At 36.3% G+C, this 13170-nt stretch overlaps 1 protein-coding gene across 17 annotated transcripts in view; it reads left to right on the top strand.

The window, feature by feature from the left end:
• NAALADL2 (N-acetylated alpha-linked acidic dipeptidase like 2) overlaps positions 1-13170 on the top strand; it is a 1514274-nt gene that overhangs the window by 450095 nt on the left and 1051009 nt on the right. For 2 of the 17 annotated variants that reach the window (XM_077161068.1, XM_077161073.1), the window contains exon 1: positions 11784-13090. The exons of 13 other annotated variants lie outside the window; for them this stretch is intronic. In XM_077161068.1, coding sequence (XP_077017183.1) covers positions 13048-13090 — 43 coding nt within the window. In that variant the 5' untranslated portion in view covers positions 11784-13047. Of the gene's footprint in view, positions 1-11782; positions 13091-13170 lie in introns of those variants that run through there. 2 more of the 17 variants (XM_077161070.1, XM_077161072.1) reach the window with 2 other exon arrangements.

Consider the following 13170-nt stretch of genomic DNA (forward strand, 5'->3'; position numbering starts at 1 on the left):
GCCACCTGTGTTAGAGTCACCGGGTGTGATCTCTTCCTGAAAAGTTTCAGGAACTTTTGAAAAGATAAAAATTGACCAAGGATCGAACTCTGAAAAACTGGGATACTTCTGACAAAGTGTTTCGGTGACATTTAATAATAAGCTGGTCTTGGGCCTATTAAAAATGGACAAATATACTATACTAACCAATATTTATCTATCTTCACTTTTTAAGACACTTCTCTGTAATAAAACAAACAAATTTAAATGTCAACAAATCATTGTAGTTTCCTACTTGAAACCCCTAATTGCTTTTTTAAGCTGCTGGCCATTTTGAGACTCTACCTCCAATTTCTGGGTTTCAGATCTCTCTATTCTTGCAGTTTCTCTTTCAACAAATCTGCAGTTATGTTTGTGTTTGTGACTTTGTTTCTTTTGACGCTCTTGATATTAGAAAATTTCTGAATTTAATTGAATTGCCTTTGTTTCATTAATACTTTGAAACTCAAAGCAGTTCTAATATGCTAATTTAATGGTAAAGATTTATTGTGATATTCTTAGAATTGAGCCCTCTGGTGAACAGGAAAGTAAGTAATTCATCTAAAGGCTTTCACATCCCCTTTGTAAATAATGAAGTCCCAGCCAAACAAAACTGTCTGAGGGTAAAGTCCAAAAGGTGTGATGCCCTAAAAAAAACTTAAATTAAAAAGTAGAAAGGTCTCTTTAAAATTAACTTCAGTGATATCAATTGCTTTCCAAGAATCCTGACATATTTTATGCTTTCTTTGTTGTTTTCATTATTTCTTTTTTATTTCAACTAGGTATTAATAGATGTAATCCAATCACAAACAAGTTCTTCAACCATTGTGAATTTTTGTGAAATGATATTATTTTAGACAGGCCACCACAACTTTCTTAGCTTTTAAGAAAACTAAAGAAACTAATGTTCTCTCAAACTGGAAATCTGTTAAATGTGTAGGAAACTTGATGAAAGAGGAAAGCCGGGATTCTATAAACTTTTTAAATAAATTATCTCCATTATGCACTCTCTTAATTTTATTGTAAACATTTTGGGAGAAAGTTGAAATTTAATTTTGTATTTTAATTAATCAGTCATCAAGTATTAATACATCACCAAGTATTTGTTAAACTCTTATGAATCTGGCAGATCTAAAAACAGCAACTAAGAAATACTCGAAAGATGGACCTGGAGAGTTAGAAAACAAGGCAATGTTTGCCCTGCATATTTTTATAAATGTTAAGGAAGAAAAAAATGTATTGACGTGTTAGGATTTAGGGAGACCAGAGTGTTAGAGGAGGTGTGATAGAATAACTGTTTCAAGCTAACTTTAGTTATGGCACGTCTGTCTCTATTTTTATATTTATTCATCCTTAAAATTGCTCACATGCCCAAGATGATCAGACACCGTATTTTCCAGTGTCATCTTGGGATGTTTTACGTTAGTAGATTTCTTCCCACTCAGCCAGTATCCTCAAAAGCTCTTCATGAGAAACTAAGTTTATCTCTCTCCCTGCTTTTGTTCTCTCTCTTTTTTCTTATTTCATAAATCTGGTCACTGTAGGAAAGACAGAAGCCATTCACTTTAGAGAAAGGTCTTTTGTAAGTACTAGCTGCTTGGGGGATGACTGGAGACTTTAATCCTTCATCTCCTTTTCTTTAACAATGAGAGCTGGCAGAGAATCAGCAGGAAAGCAGGAGAGGAGCTTTCAGAAAGAAAACATTCTCACTAGAAACCAGTGGCCCATTAAGATGTTGAACAAAAATAGTTTTCCTAGAACAGTTTTCTAGGAAAGTTTGTTTAGCCACTTTGACTTTATTCAAAGAAAGAGGAAGAGGAGTAGAAAAAAGAGAAGAAAGGAAGGAAAAGAAGAAAGAAAAAAGAAAAGAAAGGAAAAGTAAGAAAACGAAATTAAAAATGAAAAAAGAAAAAAACCTGTAACAACATGATAATTTTTTCTAATACTCTGTAATTAATTTGTTATTGCTGACTACTACTTTTTTTCACACTTCATGTATTGGAACCAAGGCATTTAGGATTATTTAATTGTAATACATGATTATTAATTATTAATAGTTGCTGTGTTTGTTCTGGACATGTTCATCTGTTAACATTTTAAGATGCTAAGGGAGAAGAATGGAATGCTTCTAAAGACAATGAGAAACCTCACCTTTTACCTGAGCTTTACCTGTGTGCATTTGGCTCCCAATGTTAGTGAGAGGAAGTTTTTACCCCCTGAAAAGCTGTTACATATTGTTTTCATTTAGTTAGTTTTGCCAAATTCCTACATCATGGTTGGCATTAATTGTTGTCTTTTCTTGAAGGTAAAGGGAAGATGTTGAAGGCTAGAAGATATTTTACCTCCCTGTATAACTGATGGGTTACACTTACAAAACTTTATCAGAGCTGATTAAGAAAAATCATTTCTGTGTCATGGACCTGAAACTTATGTTTTCAGGATTGGTCATTTTCATAAACGCTGTTTGAGGAAATTGATTTTTCTACATGCTAATATATATTGTTTTCAGTGTATTTTTAAAAGATGATAGAGAAGAATCATCCTAGCTCACTCCAATGGCGTTCTCGGGTTGTACTTGTAGATTGTTAACGTCTCCTAAAAATTCCCAAATATAGCATTATATTTCTATGCATGGATCAGACAATTAGCATGCATATATCTTTCTGTTACCAGACAAAGGCAGTGGATTCTTGTGCCCATGCACTCAAATGGCCAATTCCTGAGACACTGGGGTTTCCACGACAGAAAGAATTTATTACTAAATGCCAAGCAGGAGCATAGATGCTCCCTGAACTCTAGTCATTCTTATAGTTTTATAGCATTAAAAGATGTGCAGGTTTTAAGATAATGAGCACAATGGCCCCAGATGATGTAATTAGAGGTGATTTAATTATTGAGCATGCACAGATTGATTGCATGCTTAGTCATAGAATGAATGTAAGAAAATGGTGGTCTTATATGATAATAGGTGTGATTTTAGTATTATAATGTGGTATAATTCACCAATAGGTTAAAGTCTAAATTACTGTGCATGTCAAGCAGGCCCATTTTGGTTAGATCCAACTTCAGTTATCAAGATAACTTTGGACTTGGGGTGGGTTAGTCCTGATCTGACCCAAGACCCTTCATTAATAAACATTAGGGGTACTCTTTAGTGATCATATGACTCTAAAATCAAAGGAACAGATAAAAAATAGGTACAAGTAAAGGTTAGTCACAAAGTTTTTACAATCACAAAGGGCACAAGATAAAGGCTATACAACTATCAGAGATCAAGGCAGCTGGATTAGAGTTTAGAGAGTTCAGGTATTTCTCTCTGTCTACTTGAATATACCAGAAAGTAAAAAGGAATATCTACTTAATGATTCAGTAATCATAATCATCCCTTAAATCCTAACTTCTGGATTACAGTTTTGTGACATTTTACTATTACAAAAATCCCTTAAATGCTAATTTCCTGATTACATTTCCTTTAATGATTTCCTTAAAATTCCCCTTACGCAGTTAAGGCTAAAATCATCGAACTATTATATTAGTCAAGTATTTGTGCATGTGTGCATGTATATTCCATGTTAATATTAAATATACACTTAAACTTTTCTTAACTACTTTTCCTTTTTCAAATGATGTTAGATGGCTACCACAGCCTATGCTTCTAGAGAGATGTATGAGAAAATGCCTTTTCTGGTGTTGAGAAGTAGTTTTGTGCTACTGGAGCAAGTTTAGCTTCAGTAGAAATGCTTGGATGTGGCTGAGCTTGCTAACAAGATTATATTACTTTAAAACTTTCTGACATTTAGGTCAATAATTCATGGGATCTCCCTATAAATTATACATTACTGTATACTATGATTACAAGCATGTGTTTAATGTCTTATTACACAATTCTTTCACATTATGGAATAGCATTATTCCCTGCAGCAAATTAGAATGTTTTGTAGTATCACTCATTTCAACCTGATTTCCAACTTGGCATCTCTATGTCTGTTATTTGTAGATGAGTCATTGTATGTCTTAATTATGTGAACTTACCTGCAAAACATCAATAAATTGTTAAGCAACTTTTTTGTTGTGCATGTGTGCATTAGCATATCATTTATATGGTTTCTTGCTTCTTTATTTAATAAAACTGCTGTGGAAAGATCGTTAAAATGACAATGTTTTCCTTGCCAACCATTAATTGTGGTTTATCTTATTTCCTCCTTAATGGATGATTCTTCCTACTGAAAGAAATAGTTTTTTCCTTTGTTTCCCATCACTAGCAATTTTTTTAAGTTTATGTAGCAATTTGATAGAGAAAAAATGATAGCGACCTAAGAGTTTAGATAATAGTATCTAAAGGATACTATTGCCCACAAGTTAAAAAACACTGAGTAAGTTTCAAATATTTGTCTAGCTTTTTTTATAAGCGCATGTACAGAAATGTAAATATGATTATGTGTTTATTATTGTGTTGAGCTCTTGGTATTAGAATACCAAGAATACTTGGAGATGTCTATATCTTAGGTGTCACGGTCCCTTATTATTTGATGTTCAATTCCTTGTCAACCATTGTTTCATATATTTTTCCCATATTTTTAGTGGGAGAGTAAATCTGGCCCCTATCTCTCTATTTTGGCAAAAATAGCCACAAGTATTTTATTTTGATATTGTATGTTGCTTTTCCCTTTCATTTTATCTTTTAACTGTTTTTTGTTGGTCGGCTTTATAATTTGCTACTTTACTAAATTCTCCTATTGCTTGTAAAAATGTAATATGGATTCTGTTAAGTTTTCCAGATAGCATGCCATCTGCAAAGATAAAATTTCTCCTTTACTTTACGATCTTATGCTTCTTATTGCTCGCTTCTTGCTGAAAACATTGGATTATGCCTTGACACAGCGTTAGACAGTATTGGAAATGGTAGGCACACATTTGTCTGAAGACAATTGTAATAGTCTAGCAATTTTATCCTTTTAAGATAACCCTTTCGGAGCTGTCAGTCCTCTTGTTCTGGAATAGCCCAGTGACTCTGTATGCCACCTGTATGGAGTCTTCAATCCTGTATACTAGTTCCCATTATGTTTTCTTTTCTGGGTATAGAATCTTAGGTTGGAAACAATTTTTCCCTCAGAATTTTCAAGGCACTACACCTTGCTTTCTAGCTTCCAGTGTTGCCCTTGATGCATGCTGACCTCATCTGCAGTGCTTTATCTATGACTTGCTCTCTGTTTTCAATACTTGAAACTTGTATAATGCGTGATATTGTCTTTGTCCCCAAGGACCGCCTCCCATGTTCTTTTTGTTTCTCCATGGTCATAAATGTTAAAGATGAAAGCATGTTAAAAAACTGTTAAAATGCTAAAGATTTGAAAATTCTGTCCATGTATGCCTCTGTGGTTATATGGTTCCATTACAGTAAATGATCACATTCCTTTTTTTTAAGGAAAAAAATTTTATAACCATTAATGCATCAATACAAACAGACCCTCTCAGCTTTCCTTAAATGAATGCTGTTGAGAGTCGAGTAGGCTCTGTCTTCAGTCATGGTTGTGCCATGTGTAAACCTAAGAATACACAGGCCATTTTTTCCTTTTAGAAATCAAGAATTCCTTACAGAAATCAAGGTAAAAACTTAAGAAAGATAGGGATTACTTGTTCTACATTAAAAAATGTGATTCATATAATTTTCTGGCACAATAGTTCTAAAATCCTGCCTTTTAAAATTAGATTTTAAAGACTAATTGGTTTTCATATCCTAAATGCTGACGGTATATACTAATATAATTATTATTATGGAACAAACACTCTTCGATGTGTTTCACATTTACAAACTCATTTACAGTTGTAATCCTCCCAACAGTTCTCCAAGGTCAGTACTTATTATCCTTGTTATCATCCTTATGTAACAGATGAGGACGTTGAGTCATAGAGAAGTTAAGAAACTCACTGTGTGGTGAAAGCATGTCTGTTTACTTAGGTTGGATTGTATGATGTGTGAATACAACTGTTTAAAGATGAACAGAAAGAAACAAGTGCTAGAGAAAATGCAGAGAAAGAGATGTACCTATTCACTGCCTGTAGGGAAGTGAGACATGCAGCCCTTTGTAGGGCAGTGTGGTGGCTCCACAGGAGACTGGAAGTGGGGTTGGCATATTATCCTGAAACGCCATTGCTCAGTATTTACCTGGAGGAACTGAGAGCAGGGACACGAATGGACATTTGCACACTGGCAGCAGTATTCTTGATTCACAATGGATGGTGGCGGCCTAAGGGTACAATGACTGAGGAATGGAAGGGGGAACTGTGGTATATACATGCAACTGACTACTGAGCTGGCCACAAAAAGGAATGAAGTTGTAAGGCATGCAACTGGGTGTATGAACCTTAAGGGCTGTATGTTAAGTGAAACATCAGGAACAAAAAAAAACAAATATTATTAGGCCTCAGTCATATGGCCTAACTATATTATAAAAGCTCAGTGAATTGAAGTTGAAAGCATGGGTTATCAGATTTGGGCCTATTGTAAAGTGTCCTAGATTATAAGCTGTTATACAGCAGTCACATATCTTCAGGAGTTGTACCTCTTATTTCTAAATTCTGAGATACTTGAGCTGTTTGTATATACCTGATTCTTCCCAGAAACTTTGGGTAATTATGTGACACCTGAGGCTCAGAGTTAGAACTTTGAAGCATGTGAAAGTCAGCAGTTCCCCATACTGGAACTGTTTAAGAAGTTGAAAAAGGAATCATATTTTGACTAGAGATATGAATGAAGGTAGATTAGAATACAGGGTAAAGGAGGATATTGTCCATCTTTTAAAACTTCAACGTCTATCTTTTAAAACTTCAACTTCCAAGGGAGAGATGTTTATTTAGTGCAAAATTTAAATTTTGGGTAGTGCATTACCTAATTTAACTTGCATGGTCAGTTTAGTTGAACACTATAAGTACATGGAATCTTGAATAGGGTGTGAGAGTTTGTTGGTTTGTCCAGGTTAGTGTGATGCCCCGATATATCCCAGAGTTACTTGGACAGTGAATAAAGAAGTATTAACAAAGTCTCCTGGGGGACTGGGGAGAAAGGAGAAAATATTTAATTTTCCCATTTGGAGAATTTCTGATATTTTCATAAGCAGTGGGGACAACCAAATCAATAGGCTGAGCCCTCAATCTTGGGATTTGCTCCTATGAAAACTATTCCTGCAAAGGATAAGCTGAGCCTATTTAAAATTAGGCCTAAGATTAGTCATCCCCAGAGAACTCTTTTTTCATAAGTGTTCAGATGTGGCCTCTCTTTCTAAGCCAACTCGGCGGGTAAATCCACTGTCATTCCCTCTATGTGGGACATGACTCCCAGAGGTGTAAACCCCCCTAGAAATGTGGGATGAAATTCCCAGCTGGAATCTGGCATCAAGGGATTGAGAAAGCCTTGTTGATCTAAAGGGGAGTGATGCAAATGTTCTAAAAATGATCATGGTGATGAATACACAACTATGTGATGCGACTGTGAACCATTGATTGTACACCATGTATAGACTGTGTGTGTGAGGATTTGTCATTAAAAATATTGAAAAAAAAAAAAAAGGGCTTGGAGATGTCAGGGAAGCCTTAATAAAATGAGTTGAATGTGAAGGGAGGGATAGGAGTTGGCAATATGGAAAATTGTGGTTATAACATTTGAAATTATTGAGTAGGCTGTGAGGGTATGTAACATGTGCCAACATAGGGGTAGCATATTTAGCTATGTTTTAGGAGGGTCACTGTTGGAGATATAAAAAGTATAGATTTGAGTGAAGGTTCCATTTAGGGTATTAACTTCTGGGCAGGAAATAATCTTGGCCTCCTATAGGGAAGTGGAAAGTTAAAGGTTAATTTCACATGGAATTGATATGACTCTGTGAGTATGAATGTAGGTGAGTGGGAAGAATAAATCCTAAATTTCTGTCTAGGACATGTGGGTGAGAAAATAGGATTTACCCAAATCCAGAAGAGAGGAGGAAGACTATGTTTGGCTAGTATGATTCTGTTGTGGACCCCAGAAAAGCTATGTCCTTTAATCCTCATTCAATATTGCTGGGTGGGAACTTTCTGATAGTTTCCATGGAGATGTGACCCACCCAATTGTTGATGGTAACATTTAATTAGATGGTTTCCATTCAAGGTGGGATTACTTACTGGAATCCTTTAAGAGGGAACCATTTTGGAAAAAGCTTTAGAGCACAGCCAGCCAGAGACCTTTGGAAATGAAAAAGGAAAATGCCCCTGGGGGAGCTTCATGATACAAGAAGCTGGGAGAAAAAAGCTAGCAGACTACACCATGTACCCTTCCACCTGAGAGTGAAATCCTAAACTTGATCGGCCTTTCTTGAGTGATGATAACTTCTTGTTGGTGCCTTAATTTGGACATTTTCATGAGCTTAGAACTGTAAACTTGCAACTTTAAAAATTCCCTTTTGTAAAGCTTTTCTGTTTCTGATATATTGCATCCCACAGCTTGCAAACTAAAACAGCTAGTATTCCTAAGGATGTGGAAATCTTGTTTAATTCTTCTTTTATAGTATGTATTTTTCCCTCTCCTCACTTACATATCTATCTCTTTCCTGGTGGGATTCAAAAGTATTTGGCATCTATGAGGGTCAGACAATCCCATAATCAATAAGTTCCAAACTCAATGAAGAATCTTTAGAAAACTATTCGATGAAATGCCAGAATCTTAAGCCTTATGGCTCATACTGTCAAGTTGCAAACTTCATCGCAGTTTACACTGTTGACAGCTTTATGTGATCAAGAAAGGAATTTAGGAAAAGCAAGCCCAGTTTAGGAAATTTTGTATGATATCAACCCCCAACATTTAGAAATACTTGTCAGATTTGGGGGTGGGGGTATTGTCTGGGCTTGGAGATTGGTATTGGGGTGCTTTTGAGAAACTAACCATCCGGCTAGTAGCCTGGCACAGTGTTGACCATTTAAACACTAACTCATTTAATACTTTGGTAACACAGTGACTTGGGCCCCATTTTATAAATGAGGAAACAGATCAACACTTTTAATAACTGGAGTGTGTTTGGATGTGAACTAGGTCTGCTTTGCTAGAAAGTACATGAATAAATAAAATAAACAAACACTTCTTTACAAGCAAGTACTTGAAAAGGCAACACATCCACCTAATTCTTGGATCTGTGATTTCAAAGATTTATCCAGGTGGCTGAGTATAGAATTTCCTCCCAACACTTTGGATTTCGGCAAATTGCAACCAGTCTCTATGGAGCACATGCTTTTGAGCTTGCAGGATATGGTTTGGAGTACACTAATCCATTTCCCTCCAGTCCCTTCTCTCCATGGATATTGATGACTTCTACTTGATCTCCTTGTGTGCCACTTTTCATTGAGCCAATAAGTACCAGGTCTGTGTACTTAATTAGATGCTATTCTGACATTTTACATACCAAGGGACTCATGTTCCATAATGTGGGATTTCAGTGTTAGGGATTTTGAATAAGTACTTCGTAATTTCCCTCAAATTCTCACTATTAAAGTTAAAATAGACTCTGAAAACCAAGGTGCAGAATAAGTTTATGGGCTAAGTGGGAGTAGAACTAAAAGGAAGTTACCGCTCAAGGCAAAGAGGTGGGGAGACAGTTTATATACCTGCATAGACCAAAAAAGTGTATGGGGGAACAGGGAGGGGCTGGTAAGGAGGACATGAGCTACGTGATTGTCTGGGGCAGGGTGTCCTTGGGTACCAGAATTCTGCAAAAACTTCCCAGGCAGAATGTATAGGAATGGGCCTGTCTGATGAAGATAAGCAGACTTGCTGGTGTCAGCATGGCTTGTTTGTTACAGTTCCCCCTTTCCCATGGAATCAAGGGGCTTAATTAGCACCGCAAAGGATGTTGGTGTCAGCCTGCCCCAGTTGCTTTTAGTTTCTTCTTTGTAGTTTCCTAAGTAAAAATGGAAGTTTAAGCAAATTAAGATGATGAGTAAAGCTGATTTCCATTTTAACTTCAAACACATATACCTTCCTTTGAAAGCCAGAACCAAATAATAATAAGCACTATAATCACTGCCCACCTCAAGCCTCAACCAGTTCTCCTCTCCAGGTGTAGTTTCCAGGTAGAACCCTCAAACTGAGTGAGAGAGAAGAGACAACAATTCTAACAGACTTTTTAGTCCATTCCCTTTTTGGAGATCCCTGTAGGAGTAGAATGTTGGAAATACAAACTGGTGACCTGGCTGGACATGTTGCTTTCTATTCTGCCATCTAAGTTGTTTAAAACCATACTTAGTAATTTTTACAGCAGTGGCTCAGGATGCCTGGAGAGGAGTCATTAATCACTACAGATTTTCTCTCCAACTACCATCCTTTTTGATAATCTTCATAAGTTTTATAGTTATGTCAGTTTACTTTTAACCATTCGGTGAAGCTGCTCTGGCTAATGTCACCAATTTTTTTTTGTTTGCTTTTTCGATAAATGAATGCAGTTACTTTTTTTCTCCTTTTCATTTACTTCCCCTGCCCTTGCTATTTTTTATTTTTTTATTTTTTGGGGGAACTTCTAACGATTGTCCTCATCTTTCATATCCTTCTGGTACTTGTATTTTTGCTCTTGCAGGCAGACCTGTCTCCTTCCCCCATCTGCTTTCACTTTTGAACTTTGATTTTTCCCTCCTGAAATACTTTCTATTGTCATCTTTGCTAATCCTTGCCCTTTTTCTTTTGAGAACTTTTAATTCACCCTCTCTGATGATGGTAATTTTATTCATCCTTGCAACGTTAGTTAAAGGCACGGTGTGCACAAGGCACTGTGCTAGGTGCTAGGGATATAGTGAGAACACAGAAATGGCCTCTGGAATAACAGCTTGCAGAGACAGAAACAATTAAGCAGCCCTCACAATCCAATTTAATGAGGGTCATGGTGAAAAGGCAACTCCAGAGTTGGCAAGGGACATCAGGGAGCACATAAAAGGGCCCTAAACCCAGACAGGGTTCAAGAATTGCTGCATGTGAATTAAACAGGCAAAGGGAAAAGAGAGTGTGCACATAACACTTTGTTAGTATTGAAACTTATATTTACATACACACACACACACATCCATATACATTGTGGACAGCTATAAAAAAACTTCTGAGGTTTCTGAAGTTTGGTTTAGTGTTCATATTTTTATTTTTTCCCTCTGCTCAAGGATAGGACTCCTTCAATCTACTTTCATTGTAATGTCCCATATGCCATAATTCAGCTGGCAGATAATGGGTGTTTTATTTATAACTGTAATTGACTAATTGTGATGCCTGGGGCTGGTATGCAAATACATTTCTAGGTTTGTCATAATGAATGAGGATTGTTAGATCTTTTTCTCCTCTTAAGGGGAAGCAGAATGTGATAATTATAGTGTTTTCTTGGCAAACATTCAATTTCAGGTTACTTCTGGTGCAGTAGGTATCTTGCTATATGTTTCAATATATAATTTTACCAGGCAAAGGACTATTCTATCCTGGAAAAAATGACAACCTAGGCTTTAAATCAGAGACTCCTGGCATTATAATGCTAGACTGGTCTTTAGATATTAAATGGCCCAGTTCCTCCGAGACCTACAGTTGTAATAAAAGAGAGAACTCCCAATTTTTTAACAGTGATGAGGATTTTTACGTCATGTTTATTTTTATTTTCTAATACTTTTGAAAAACCTTTGGCTGTTTGCCATTTCAGTTATTTACATAATTTATGTAATCAATTTTTGCATTAATAAACTGGCAAACATGATATACTGATTATTTTCAAATTGAAAATTACAGAAATATTAAGGGAAGAGTTGTCTGAGCCTTCTTCTCCTTTTTTTAAATTCCTAATCTGACTAAACTCAATGGTAAAGAATTCTAGAGGGAGAAATGGGAAGCTGCTTTTTTTTATTCCAATCTTCTTATGGAAGACAAAGCTTAAATAAATAGCCTTAAGTTTCTGATTTGTTCCCTTCTTTCACTTGCAAATGAATATTTAAAGAAAAATCACCAATTTGTAACTCAACATTGGTAGAGATTATTTCTGAGAGGCAACAATTATGTCATATTCACCACTGTCCCATGAAAAAGGACGTAAACAGTATTCTCCTTATTCAGCTGAACACCTCGAGGGATTCCAAGACTGAATCATTCAAGGTCTCACGGTTAATAAGAAGCTTATCTCATGTTGGAACAATGTAAGCAGGGATGTCAGTGCGTTAGCTCAGTATTTTCCCCTCTCTGCCAGCTGGAGGAGAAGACGAGGGACAGAAGCGACAAAATGAAAGAGGAAAGAAAGAGGAGGAAAGGAGATGGGGAAGAAGAGAAAGTATCATTAATTGTAAATTTACTACCTTCCAGCTATAGTGTTTAGCACAGTCATCATTATTGCTTCCAATCTGCATAATGATCTTCTGAAAGAGATATTTTCATTTTACAGCTGAGGAAACTGAGTCTCAGAGATGTTATTTTCCTGCTTATAGTCACACAGCTAGTAAGCACTGGAGATACTCCAAAGCCTATCTTTGAACCACACGGCACTAAACTGACTTCGCTGTATTTATGTTCTTTAGTTCCCTGTATTTTTTTTTAAGTGGGTGTTACAAAATTCACTGTAAATTTTATTTTATATCTCTAAGACAAGCAGATCGGGTGCACTAAAACCCAAGCAAACAAACAAAACCCTGGCTCTGCAACATGATGTGTTGGTACTATGGACTCTTTTTCAGGGAAAAAAAGATAAATATTTTAACCCCCGCACTGAAGTGAAAGTAGGGTATTAAAAGTTATTAACAAAATTGAAACAAAGACTTGTTTTGTGAAACGCGCACTAATAGCAGTACAATGGATCAAAGGATGTGATCTCACTTCATAGTAAAACAGGTCCTGCAAGCCCAGGTAGCTCAGGAAGCAGACTGGTAATTATTCACAGAAGAAAGCAGGTAGTATACTGTTACAATACTTCAATAGAAAGTCAGAAGGTCACAAAGCTTGCAGGGTAACTGACACAATCTGAAACTGCTTGGCCCCCTTTAAAAAGAAATAATAAAATGGGAGAGAATGAAGCAAGTGTCCCTAACACATCCTTGCAAGGTAAGTGCCAACAACTTCCGAAACGTTTGCAATCCGAAATTTCGGCAGCGTCCGTTTCTGTGTGCGCCTGCGCGCGCCCC

Source organism: Tamandua tetradactyla, chromosome 5, assembly GCF_023851605.1.
Source record: "Tamandua tetradactyla isolate mTamTet1 chromosome 5, mTamTet1.pri, whole genome shotgun sequence".
NCBI lineage: Eukaryota > Metazoa > Chordata > Mammalia > Pilosa > Myrmecophagidae > Tamandua > Tamandua tetradactyla.